The sequence below is a fragment of the Vigna radiata genome, chromosome 6 (assembly GCF_000741045.1).
Source record: "Vigna radiata var. radiata cultivar VC1973A chromosome 6, Vradiata_ver6, whole genome shotgun sequence".
NCBI classification, from domain to species: domain Eukaryota; kingdom Viridiplantae; phylum Streptophyta; class Magnoliopsida; order Fabales; family Fabaceae; genus Vigna; species Vigna radiata.
This window is the reverse complement of record NC_028356.1, coordinates 25376413-25389311: the sequence shown is the minus strand read 5'-3', so window position 1 is coordinate 25389311 and position 12899 is coordinate 25376413. Positions and strand designations below refer to the sequence as shown.

Here is a 12899-nt window from a genome sequence, read left to right as displayed (position 1 = left end):
GGGGAGTTCAGTTATAAAATTCAACCGTTGACTTTTCTTTGGCAAGTGCAAACCTTTGTTAAGTTTGTAAATGCTTAATTGCTTATAGAGAACTTATATGAGAAAGTTTATGAAAAGTTGATATGCTTGAGTTGAATTTAAGTTTTAATATATGTGATATGTTTGACTCATTTTACCTCCATTTTTTTCTTTTCTTTTCCTTTAGTACTAATTGAGAATATAGCGCTATGCTTTTCTTGTTAATGCCATCTGAGAAAGTATAATAAATCCCTTGTTTTGAGCTTTATTTTGTCTTTACTCGTCTTTTGTCCTTTTACTACGCTGCTTAAGAGTTTCTTGTGGAAACAATTCTTATGAATATCACCTGACTTTTTTTTTTGAAACAGGATGTACTAGAAGATGTTTCAAATAAAATTAATTTCAGCCTCCGGTGAGTTGTATGATAACTTTTTGCTTTTTAGTGTTTTACCGCATTTCTATTGAAAAAGTTCAATTTTCTTTAAATAGTTTCAAGTTTGGTAGAAGAATATGTGAATTTTTGAAATCCATATTCGAAAAGACTGCAAATACTTTCTCCATCTTCTTTTAATAGCCAAGGCACAACTGTGATATCAGAAAAAAAAGTCTTAATAAGTAATGTAGAGTCACTCTCTAACCGAACACATCGCCTCCTGGGAATGCTCTAAGCTGCCATTACTTTTGCATATTCATCTTGTTTTCCATATGACTTGTGTTTTACATGACTTTTTTTTGTCTTTTAAATAAATTACAAGGTTTCCTGTTTATTCTTGCAGTGAATCTGGTGAATATTCTTCTCTTGATGGTGGTAAAAAGGCTGCAGTTACAAGACGCCAAGCTGCCAGAGAGGAAACACCACTGAATAAGGAAAATAGTAAGTAGTTTCAACAACCAGCAATGGATCTTGTGGCTGATATTTTATACATTGCAGGCATTACCTATTAAAAACATACATAATATATGAACATTCGTAAGCATGTAAAATTCCGTGGTATAGATAAACACAGAAAAATAACATGTGAACATGATGTGTTCCATGATCCGTGGGTGGAAATAAAATTAGAAAATCGAGGCTTCATAAAATCTTTTTAAGGAAATGTTGTACGGCCAAAAATCATTGCCACTAAGATAACTTAACGATGTTTAGTTTTCTGCTACTTGTCGAGTAATGGTTCTCAAGATTTACTTGAATTCATATCTGGGATTTTTCATGCCCTAAAGAAATTTCTCTCGGTAATGTGTATTTTGTTTCAGCAAACGTAAATGCAAGGGGAAAATGCATGGAAACATCAGCTTCAGAAGTTGTCAGAACAAATGCAAATGCTGTAAACTCTTGCCCAGATATATTTTTCTGGCCTGTTTAACAAATGTTTATTTGGCTTTTTAGATTTTTTTTGCTTATTTTCAGGTTAGAAGAACAAGACGAAAAGTATAAATACGGTGCTGTATTCTGACGGACACAGAGCTTTGAAGACCGCGTATTCTAATCCAGAGTTATGCACAATCTACAACAAATCTCACTCCGCCATTATTTTTCGCATTATCACATGCTACAACCTTCCCCGTGTTGAGAAGAACTCGAGCTTGTGTTTATACGTTTTCTTATCCTGTATGCATGCTAAAACTTTGTACTCCCAAACAAATGCCCTTTCTCGCATATATTTTTACTGATCTTTTCATTTAGATATGATGATTGGAATAGCACATTAACAATAGTGGTGGGAGGCAATATATCTTAAAATAGTATTACCATGCGAAAATAGAATGTGAGATATGATGAAATGTCTGTTGAATATAGCATAACAAGTATTTGTAAAAGGTTCGGTCAATAAAATACATATAGTTAACAATGATAGAAAAACTAGGACAACGAATTTAAATTTCAAAGTCGTGAAAAGTGCAAATGAACCTTATCAATCTTATGTAGATTTGTATACGAAACATTTTCTGAGATGTCATATGGTACATAAACATGGCTTTCTTTTTCTGTTATTGCACTAACCACTAATGGCTTGGATGGTTGAAAGATACAAAAAATAGAGGAAAAATAAAGAAATCACCCATGAGGGGATGATTTCTTTTTGCACCTCTGTCAAGTATGAAAAATATTAAAATTATCCTTTCATGCAGTTTCATAGAGAAGACTACGGATTTAATGATCTAGAAAGCTTTTAGGTTACATAACTTAAAAATTAGAATTTGGGTAATGTGTTTTGTATTATACAATTTAGAATTACTTTTTCTACTTTTTTTTTATTCGGATTGTCTTAATTGCACAATTTACAGTACGTTTTGAATTATGAAATTTCAAAGTATAATTTAAAATTTGTATTCTAAATTAATTTTCACTTATGTAAGTAATTTAGAATTAAATTCTTAGAATTTTGGATTTCGATTGATTATTTAATTCTTATTAATCCTCCTGCTTGTTCTTTTTAACTACGTAATGTATTGATAACGTAGAAAAATATGCAATATGAACCGCCAAGATCTTTGGTAGAAGACAAGCGAGCAAATGTGAGATTTTTTCTTCTTGCACCCTTTAATTACAAATTGCAACGTATTACTAATAAAAAACACCACAATACCTTTTTCTACTACATCATATAATCATTGTTACTGTAGCTGTCATCATTGTTGTCACTGTACCATCACAGTGCTGTAGAGGAAAACGAAGAGAAAGAGAACGTGTTGCAGAAAATATTTAATTTTTTAGAATGCATTTTATCATTAATATGTTCTAAAAAATACTCTTCCGAAAATTCTATTTTAAAAGTTGTTATAAGAATCATATTTTGAAAATTACTCCAGATAATTCTAAAAATAGGTAATTCCGAATTAACTCTTACAAAGAATAAAATTATTTTTTTAAAAAACGGGGATGCACGAAGTAAAAGCCGAATATATCACCCATTCTGCAGAGTAGTGATAGACATACACTTGTATATATGGACATATACCACCACATATACCAGTACGTGTATTTTATTTTTATTTTTTCAATGAGGTGGCAATGAATTTTGTTCTTAGTGGAAAATTGAGATAAGTATTAGGTGACAAGTTCTGAAGGATGGAGAATCCTGATTCGTATTTGTCATGAATCTTGGCGAAAACATAAATAGATAAAATAGAGTAGAAATTGATAGAACTCACATTATTAACAATTAACTATTAAGTATTAAGGATAGAAGATAAGTATAAGAGTTTAAACATAGAAAGAAATAAAAAATCTTTGATTAAACTCATGAATTTTTTATTAGGTTTAATGTTTAGATACCTATCTATTTCTATCAAAAATTTTAAATAAGTCTTTTTTTTTTATCGCGTTTCAATTGGATTCTAACCGTTAAATTGATGATGATGTTTGAAATGACGTGACAAGTTCTAATTCAGTTAAACGAGTTCTTTATGAAAATTAAGGATTTTGTTTGGAGAGTTTAGGGTTCACTTCATCCATTGATGATGAAAGAAGAAGTTGATGCTCTTGATTGGAGTTCGTTGGCGATGGGCGTTGGCAGCGGTGTTGGCTGCGGGTGTTGGCAGCGGTGTTGGCTGCGGGTGTTGGTAGCGGTGCAGGTTGTGGGCATTTGTGGTGGTACTGGCGTGGATAGGTTTCCGCATCGGATCATAGTAACAACAACGCCTTTACTTCCTCCTCCGACGGTGTTGGCTGTGGTGTTGCCTCCTCCCACACAGTGGTGTTGCCTTTTAGAGTAGAAGAATCTCGAAATAAATCTTATAATTGAAGAAACCTGGACATAATTCCAAGAACCTAATTTTCATGGTCCAAACCTATAAGGCTTGTTGGTATCCTTGTTGTGCAACTGGGTTTGCATATCCCTATTTTTTTGCCTCTACTTTTGTCTCTATATAGGGCCTCTCTCAGACAATGGTCCTTCTGTCATTAAAGAAATTGTATTCAATTATTTAGATCTCTATTGGTGAACTCAATTAAGCTTGAAAATGGTTATTGCATATAAATATATGTTTATGCTTTTTTTAGACCCTTGGTGCTTAGTGACATATTATACATACATAATGTTAAACTTCTCAACTCAATCAAATTAGATCAGCAACATCTTGGACGATTGTGATGTTCTCAACTCCACCTTCTATAATAGAAATGTCAAACTTTTCTTCCAAAGCCATCATGATTTTAACCTATTTAAATTTAGGCATATTAGAACATATGTAAGATTAATACTTATTTATCTTCTGTCATGTAAGATACAACTAAAAACAGTGCTAGAATTTGAGGTTGTAGTATTAAAGCCAGCAGAGCGTGTAAATGTCACTTTTGTTGCCTTTTTCAACTGAACTTTGGTTACATGTTTTAGCCCACTAAATACAGAGCTTCCTTACATAAGAAAACAAATTTACACATTTTTCTAACACATTTCATGAAAAGCAATCTTGTTTAAGTGGAAAAGAATCACTATAGAAAACAAAATTCTCCCTCTGATAAAATATCAGCCTAATTAGTGATTGATTTGGCTAATTATCTTACAAAATCACGTTAAAATATTTATGATTGAATTGGCCAATTGTAAATTTGTTAATACTGACATGTACTGCTACAATGATAGCAACTTGATACTAATGATTTATGAAACTTTTACTTTAGCTTTTGATTTTATAAAATATTACAATTTAATTCATAACTTTTGAGTTTGTTTATGTTTTTTGTGGAAAAGATAATTTTGGTTGTCTTTTTCGATTAAAAGAAGGCCCATCGCAATTATATCAGTACAAGCAAAACTTCTACTGATATGAACTCTCCATCTCGCTTACACTGTGCTTGATTTTTCAAGTCTTTGCCTTTTTTATATAGCAATAACAACAAAATTCATCATTCCAAAACTCATCAATATAGTAACACCCGAGATACATGTACACTATAATTATACACACAAACAGATATTTTGTACAACGACAATCCAAAGGTTTCAACCACCTTGTTTTTGTGCTACTTACGTGTTTCATGATTTATATACAGTTTGAGTTAATTATAATTGAACTATTTGTAGGATGTGAGACACTTGTATCACAATCAATTTGAAACTATATGGTACGTACTGAGGAAGATTCTAGAAAATAGGTGAATTCCTTTACCTCTAGAATCTTTCAAAATTCTGTTTACACTTCCATCTTCTATTGCAGAAGAGGTATCTTCTTGTCCATACATTATTGATAATACCCCATTCGAAGCATGGTTGTTCCTATCACATTGCACATTTTAAAAAAATTATATACGAGACATCCAGACAAATCGGAACCAAAATTTTCATACTTGTATAAAAATATGCATCTAGGGTCAACAAATGAATGAGAATTTAGTCCAAGTACCTTCCATAATGAAGGCTGTTAAAAAAGAAGCAAACTGCAAAAGTAGTGGCAAATGCAATACCAAAGGGCTTGAAAAGTGGCACATAAAGTGGACCCTTCGTGCGAGTTAACCATACTTTAACATTTTTGGACGAATCACACCTCCTACCAGTGACTGATACACTTTCTCATCAGCACAACTTTGCAGTTATTTATGTATATCAAAAAATGATATTTAACTGTATACGTTGATACTCACAATTAAAAGAATGAGAAGAAGATCCTTGTTGTGTTTTATCTTCCAAGCATTTATGTCCCACTCAACAATACACGACACTGTTGCACTTAGAATCGTTCCAATTAAGCTAGAATAATTTTCCCTGAAATGTGTTTGCCTATAAAAAACACATCTAACTAGAACTAAACAAAAAGACTGTACTACATTTCTTAAGACCATGTTAGTTTTAAACACAACATAGCATTAATATGCTTAATTCATATTAGGAAGCTCGATTTAACAACTGACAGAGATGATTTTAAGGGGTAGAGCAGCAACAACGGAGAAAATCACAGCAACACAGCACATCATCTTCCAAGGAGAACACCATGTAAAACAAGACACCACGACTCTAATGACCACGGGCTCTCTTTCAACGTTAACGATTAATAAAATCCTAGATCCCCAAATTGATACCCCAATTTGTGAAATTGATTGAGCTTTGCATGAACCCTAATGTCAGCAACAACAATTTTTTTTTCTTTCAAGAACCCTAATACGAAGTCTCAATCTTCTTCCCTCGATCTGATTTAGAACCTAATACGAAGCCTCAATCTTCTTCCCTCAATCTGATTTAGAATTGGCAATCCAAAGAGAAACGGGTTGTTGTTGCACATTATTTAGATTCTTTTGACGTCCTTATTTAAATTTTATTTCCCCCTTTGCACTCCATTTTTTTAATTCAAATACTAAAAAATTACACTTCACACACATCATTTAATGCCACATCATTTAAAAAGACTATGTCAGCATGTAACACTCTCCTTAATAACGTCTTCTCAATTTGACGAAAAGCTCAATTTTACAAAAATTAGGACACAATTGAGAAGCCGAAAAAAAAGGAGACCTATTTGAAATTCTAAAAGAAAATAATGATCTACCGAAACATTAACCCTTTATATTAACAAGAATGCAAAGGAAAAATGTATTCTCCGGTTCCTTTTGGTTGAAGATCTATTTATGATTCCACTTACATTATTATATGCTTTTAGTAATGACTTTTTACATTCATCCTAGTTACAACAGCTAACACATAATAACTCGTATTAAAAGATCCCTAATAACAAATAATGGCATAATTGTTTCCTAATAACAAATAATGGCATAATTGTTTCCTAATAACAAATAATGGCATAATTGTTTCTGTCCAAAAGTAATAAAACTCAGCATACCACTTAGTGATAACGGTTGATTTCACGTGTTTTTGTGTATATATTTTGGTGAATAAATAAACTCCATCACAATTTTTACCTGTTTTATACTCAAGTTTAGTGCATTTTCTAGTTTTCTTTTGTTTTATTCAGTATATTCTTGCTTTTACCTCTAATATCTTTATTTGAGTGTGAAATAAATGAATGGGAAACAATTCTAGTGGAGGAAAACAAGCAAGAACTCAAGAAAACATGTTTTGGGACAATAAAATATCAATTTGAAGCAAATACCCATGTTGGACGCCTTTAGAGCAAACAGATCTGTAGAAAAAGAGAAAAAGATGCAGTGCAGAAAAATCAGGCCTGGGTGCCCCAGGAAGGGGGCGGAGCACCGATGGTGCTGATGTGTCAAAATGGGTTATTTAAACATGGGTCTCGCGATTTTTTGGGCATTCTTCTCCTCCTACACTTCACTATTCACCTAGAGAAATTGGGAGAGGCCCTTGGAGGCTGTTTGGGGTTTTGGGAAGCTCTCTCGCTCCTCCTTGGGTCTTCAAGCTTCATCAATGGTGATTTTGCCCCTTTTGGGTTGAGGAAGAAGATGGGTCACAAATTGGAGATGGAGATGTGAAGGGGAGGCACAAATGGAGCATGGAGCAACTGCCAAGAACCTTGGGAAAGGTTGGGCATCTTCTCTTTGGTTCCAATTTCTTCCATATCTCTTCAATTTTGTAGAATCCTAAGTTCTCCAACATGGAGGGTTTTTCCTATTTGTTGAGATTAGTTGTAAAACATGGAATTCTTATGTATTTTGTTATGTTAATGTTATATGTTTTTCCAATTCATGTTAGTATTCAATTTCTATGCTTAATGTTTGCTTTGGATTAATCACCCATGCATGAATTGTGGTTCTTCATGTATTGAGAAATATGAATTGAACCTAGAATTGAAATTGAACACCTATTGGATGAAATTGAGATGTTTGTGAATGCATGAGAATGAAATGAATGAATTCCAGTCTTAACAAATTGTAACTACTCTATGTTAAATTCCTTGCACACCAACTGTTTGATAAAAATACCAAAAAGAGTTTCTTGTGTTTTTTGTACACTTTGATGTCTAATTGAGTTATGGAAGGAAGAGTTGTCATGTATTGCATAAGTCCCTTGGGAGAGAACGATATTTATCACTTGCTACACTGCGACCGGTGCACTTGCCAATGGTTTTGCAGCCAACACTTAGCTAGCCATTAATCACAAACACATGCATCAAGTGAAAGGCATACACAAGATGGAAGTTGGACATCATAGAAGCTCAGTAGCATAGTATTGGGTTGCCAACAACCTAGGTATATCACCAAGCCTACTAGGTAGATTATAGTATAATAATGTCGTATCCACATGGATTTAACATAAAATACTATGTTTTAACAATCTTGATCGTTTAATATTAACTAGCAATGATTTTGGTGAGTAGAAAATAGATTTAGTCTGTGAAACCAATGTGAAATGCGTTGGAAACAATTTCGAATACCAAGTGAGTGACTTTCAGTTGATCTAACGGTGTTGAAGTTTGACTTCACCACTTTTTCCTCTCTTGTATCATAGTTATATTCAGATATGGTGTTGCAAATGATCAAGTCCTAAGAATTTGCTTAGGTGTAACTTTAGGTCCATCCCTAGCACTTAGAGCCTAGAATCACCACACTTTAGTATGATTCCTCATTAAGATTCGTTGAGACAAAATCATAATGTATAGTAGCCTAGGTTTTAGAGTTTATCAAACAATACTTAATGAAATATTGCCTATAGAAAACAACGTCTAATGAAAGAATGTTTTTTTTAAAAGAATCATCTAATAGACGATATGGGTAACAAATAACATCTTACTAGGAGAAATGTTTCTTTGAGATTCAAACAACGTTTTATCAAGCAAGACATCTTATGAAAACATATCATCTAACAAAAGCTGTTAAACGATATCGAAAAACATATATAAGCGTCTAATCAATAAAGTGACCTCAGACTAGCGTTAAATGATAGAAAATTTCTAACAGAGTATTCAAAAATCCTTACATCTAAACTAAGCATCATGTGTATGTTCAAATGATAAAGCGTATAAAAGCAAACTTTACATGATATTACGTGAAAAGCTTTATAAGACACACATCTAATAAACATGTCATCTATATAATCTAAATTACCATCAAATGATGCATTAATTAAATGACGTTGACATATTTAAGAATGCTCTAATCACAAAATGTACTTTACAATCATCAACAATTAAAATATTTAATACTATATATTTAAGAATAGTGTTTTGAAATTCTTTTCGTTAGTGTCTAACAAGTATAATGAAGTAAGTTAATAAAAGGAAATATTTAGACGTTGTTATTTTGCAAGTAACAATATAATTAATAAAACAATGTAGTGGACACTAAGTGAAGTATATGAAAACATTAGAATGGAGGGGAGGAGGTTAAATAGTGTTGATGGAAAACTTTTTCGCAACCTATCTTTATTAGCACTTTCGTTGAGTATAAAGATTTTTACATAAGTTGTCAAACACTCGACCTTGCGTTTGGTTTAAATAATAAATTCTTTTCAAATGTTATTCAGAATATTTGCTGCAATATTTTGATGAAACTTCCTTTTAAAAGAATAATCATTTAATATAGAAAGCTCTTATCTTTGAACAAAAATACAACTGCAGGTTTTTATAAGAGAAGCGTTTAAAAAGAATAAAACATTAAATGTACAATTATTTTTATACTGGTTCACTCCAACTGAATTATGTCCAATCTCCTCTAACCTTAGAGGGTTCTACTATAATCTTCAACAAGATTACAACTGAGTATTCTAACCACTCTTGGTTTCCCTTGGCAATCATGGTATCCCTAAACAATCCTGGTATCCCTTGATATGTTACCTAGTTGAGTTTCACCCACTCTTGGTTGCATAGTATTCTTCACCACTCCTTGTATCTTTAGTCAGTGAATAACTTATGTTACCCTGGACTAGTTGAGTTTCACTCATTCCTGGTTTTCACTAGACAATCCTGGTATCCTCCGATGCGCTGCTTAGTAATCCTCAACTCTGCAGAGTTAAACAACAAGTGTTTGAATTCTCTTCAGAATTTGCAATCAATTTGATTGCTTACAAGTTGTTAGACAATTACTCTCATGGAGATGATATATGTTCAATACAATGTTGTTTATAGACTCGCTAAGTGTTTCTCTCTCTTCTCTATACTTACAAATAGTAAGTTGATATTACAATGAAGCTTGAGAGTGTTTCTCGACTATTTTTTTTCTCTTCTCAGATACTCTCTTTTGATCTTGAGCTCTTTTGTGCTTTTTCTTCTCAACAATATTGATATTCTCTTTATTCTTTCTTCAAATCTCCTACTATTTAAATCTTCTTTAGAATTCTATTGAGCTTTTCCCTTGAATCTTGTGTCTTCTTTGTCTTGTCTTTTGAAATAGTCATCGGTTAAAGTCAACTTGTTAGAGTAGACTTGTTTTTTCAATACTTTGCTAAAAGTACATTGTACTATTTTCTTAGCATGACTTCTTATGGAGAAAAAAATTTGTGAATGTCTTCTTTGATATATTTCAAATAGAGCATATGAATGTGTGATTTGCACAAAATAAAGTAGATATGCATGCAGTAGATATGTCTTTTCTCTTATCACATTTATTATTTTTGAACTTTGAGTATTTAATAACATTTAATGCTTATTCAGAACAACAAAGTGTTTTTTACATTTTCTATTATTCATGTAGCATTTTATCATTTAAGCTTTTCTGTTAAGATACCAATCTTGATTAAAAACTTCATCGTTGAATGAAGTACGATGTTTAGCTCATGGTACCGTTTAGGCTATTGTAAATGCTTTGATATTTTGCTTTCTTTAGCCAGAGTGTTTAGCAAGTTTGTCCTCTACAAATTTTTGGAATATTGATTAAGACTTTTAAAGGGCTTTTACCAAAAACATTGTATCGACACTTCTTCCTTCTTTTGAGAGTTTGATTTTCATTTGGAACAGTATAGCTTTCACTTTTAACACAATTCTCATAGACACTTTAACTTTGGAAATCGTTTAGTATAGCATCTCATTTAGACCTAAGTGTTTTTCTAAGGATATCCTATGTAACTAGGTATTTTAGAGATTTTGAGCTTATCATCTAGGTTTTTGCTATACTGGTATTTTAATGATGGCATCCTCATATTCTCATTTCGTTTAATGTTATTTTGATAAACTTCAAAACATATTAAAGTGTTTATACATCTTAGTTTTATAGATGATTTTGTCTTAACATTAAGAACTATGTTTCTTAGTTCAGCGTCTAGAAAGTGATTTAATAAGGTCTTTTGGAAAAGTTATTCAGACACTAAGTTTTGTAAGAAGCTTAATGTTTCTCATTCAAAAATCTTTGGATGTAAATGCTTTGTTTTAAATAATGGAAAAGAGAATTTAGGAAAATTTGACTCTAAAGCTAATGAAGCTATATTTTTGGGATACTCTCTTACCAATAAAACATATTGATTTTTTAATCGAAGAACTTTAAATATTAAAGAGTTTATGCATGTTTTGTTTGATGAAATTATGGACCTTGAGAAAAACCCTCTTGAGTTAAATAAGCTCATTGTAGGTGATGAAGAATAAATAAAGGAGATATTGATAAGTGCTTAAGATCAATAATTTTAATTTTTAAAATAACACTTATCTTGTTTTAATTTTGTATAAAATTTATGATATCTAGCCCAATTTCACCTGTTTTGTAGAAACATATGAATCGAAGGAGTTAATTTGTGAATTGAGAGAAAAATAGAAGAAATTTAACACTTTTTGATCAATGTTTCTTGTTAAGCTGTAGCTTTACCTAAGGGCTTAAGTCATAGAGGAAACCTTCTCAAGAATCCTCAAAGCCATGAACTAGAGCTTGAACCCTGGGAGAATGCTTCATTATTAAGCAACTTCAGGCAACTCCAACCCAAAACTTCATAGCTTGAGCCATAAAGGAAACTCACCAAGGGAGGAAACCTCAACGATAGAGTCGTGAACCACTGCTTGAGCTATGTTGCGAATGTCTATAAATATAAGCACCTTGGACAGATTCTAAGAGGTGGAAAAGGAAAGAGGGAAAGACTTAGGTCTAGACTTTCTTAAGGTGATTTTAGAGAGAGACTCTAGTGAGTCTTCTCACATACATCCTTGTAGTTCAAAGAAATATCTTTAGAGGATTAGAAAATGTTTTCTTCCTCTTTGCTTGTACTTCTTTCATCATTCATGAGGAACTAAACTTCTAAAAAAAGTCAAAGACAAGAAAAACATACATACACTATAGGGAACAAAAAATGACTTTGATATATACCCTTTACTCTTACTAAAAAAATTTCTCGATTTGAACCAACCTTCAATTTCTTTTGTTTCGTGTTCTAGTGTCTACCATAAAGAAGGTGAAGATATGTGTTTTAAAGTTGGTACGTAGTTATGTAGAATCAAAAGATTATTATAGAGCTTCAACTATCATTTTACCTAAGTTATATAAGAAGTTTAAGTTGAAGGAGAACACAACAACAATGACAACAAAATAAGAAAACAAGATTCATACAATGCCTTACTGTCATCTAGTCATTTGGTTTGTTCAAACAATAGTATGTAACAACTATTGTAACATTCTTCACATTATAACTTTTTTCCCTCTAAAGCATAAATTGTGCTCTATGTTGAGAGTTTTACATTTCCTTATTGAGATTTCTTAATCTAAGGGGAGATTAATAATGTGGTACCTGAAAATGTGAAAAGACTTAGTTTTAATTTGAAGAAATTTGTGTAGTCATTGTAACCTAAAAAAGTTTATGTACTCGTTGTAATCATTTGTTGATTAGTGAAACCTTTTAATTTATGTGCTTAAGAAAGAATTAAGCCTAATTTGTAAGTTTAGATGAACGATGTGCATTTTATGTTTGTGATATAAACCATCTTGTTTAAAAATGTGTGAAAAAGAATTTATAGACTCTATTTATAGAATCCTGCCGTTATATCAAATCAAATACTGAATTAACTACAAGATTAAATCTACAACACATTCATCACTAAAACTAAACTGTGAGTATCAA

At 31.9% G+C, this 12899-nt stretch overlaps 1 protein-coding gene across 3 annotated transcripts in view; it reads left to right on the top strand.

Annotated features, from left to right (window-relative positions):
* Nucleotides 1–2005, top strand: part of LOC106764880 (sister chromatid cohesion protein PDS5 homolog A) — a 39645-nt gene extending 37640 nt beyond the window's left edge. For all 3 annotated transcript variants that reach the window (XM_014649311.2, XM_014649312.2, XM_014649310.2), the window contains exons 25-28: nucleotides 387–430; nucleotides 795–892; nucleotides 1273–1343; nucleotides 1427–2005. In XM_014649311.2, coding sequence (XP_014504797.1) covers nucleotides 387–430; nucleotides 795–892; nucleotides 1273–1343; nucleotides 1427–1453 — 240 coding nt within the window. In that variant the 3' untranslated portion in view covers nucleotides 1454–2005. The remainder of the gene's footprint in view (nucleotides 1–386; nucleotides 431–794; nucleotides 893–1272; nucleotides 1344–1426) is intronic.
* Nucleotides 2006–12899: the final 10894 nt, after the last annotated feature.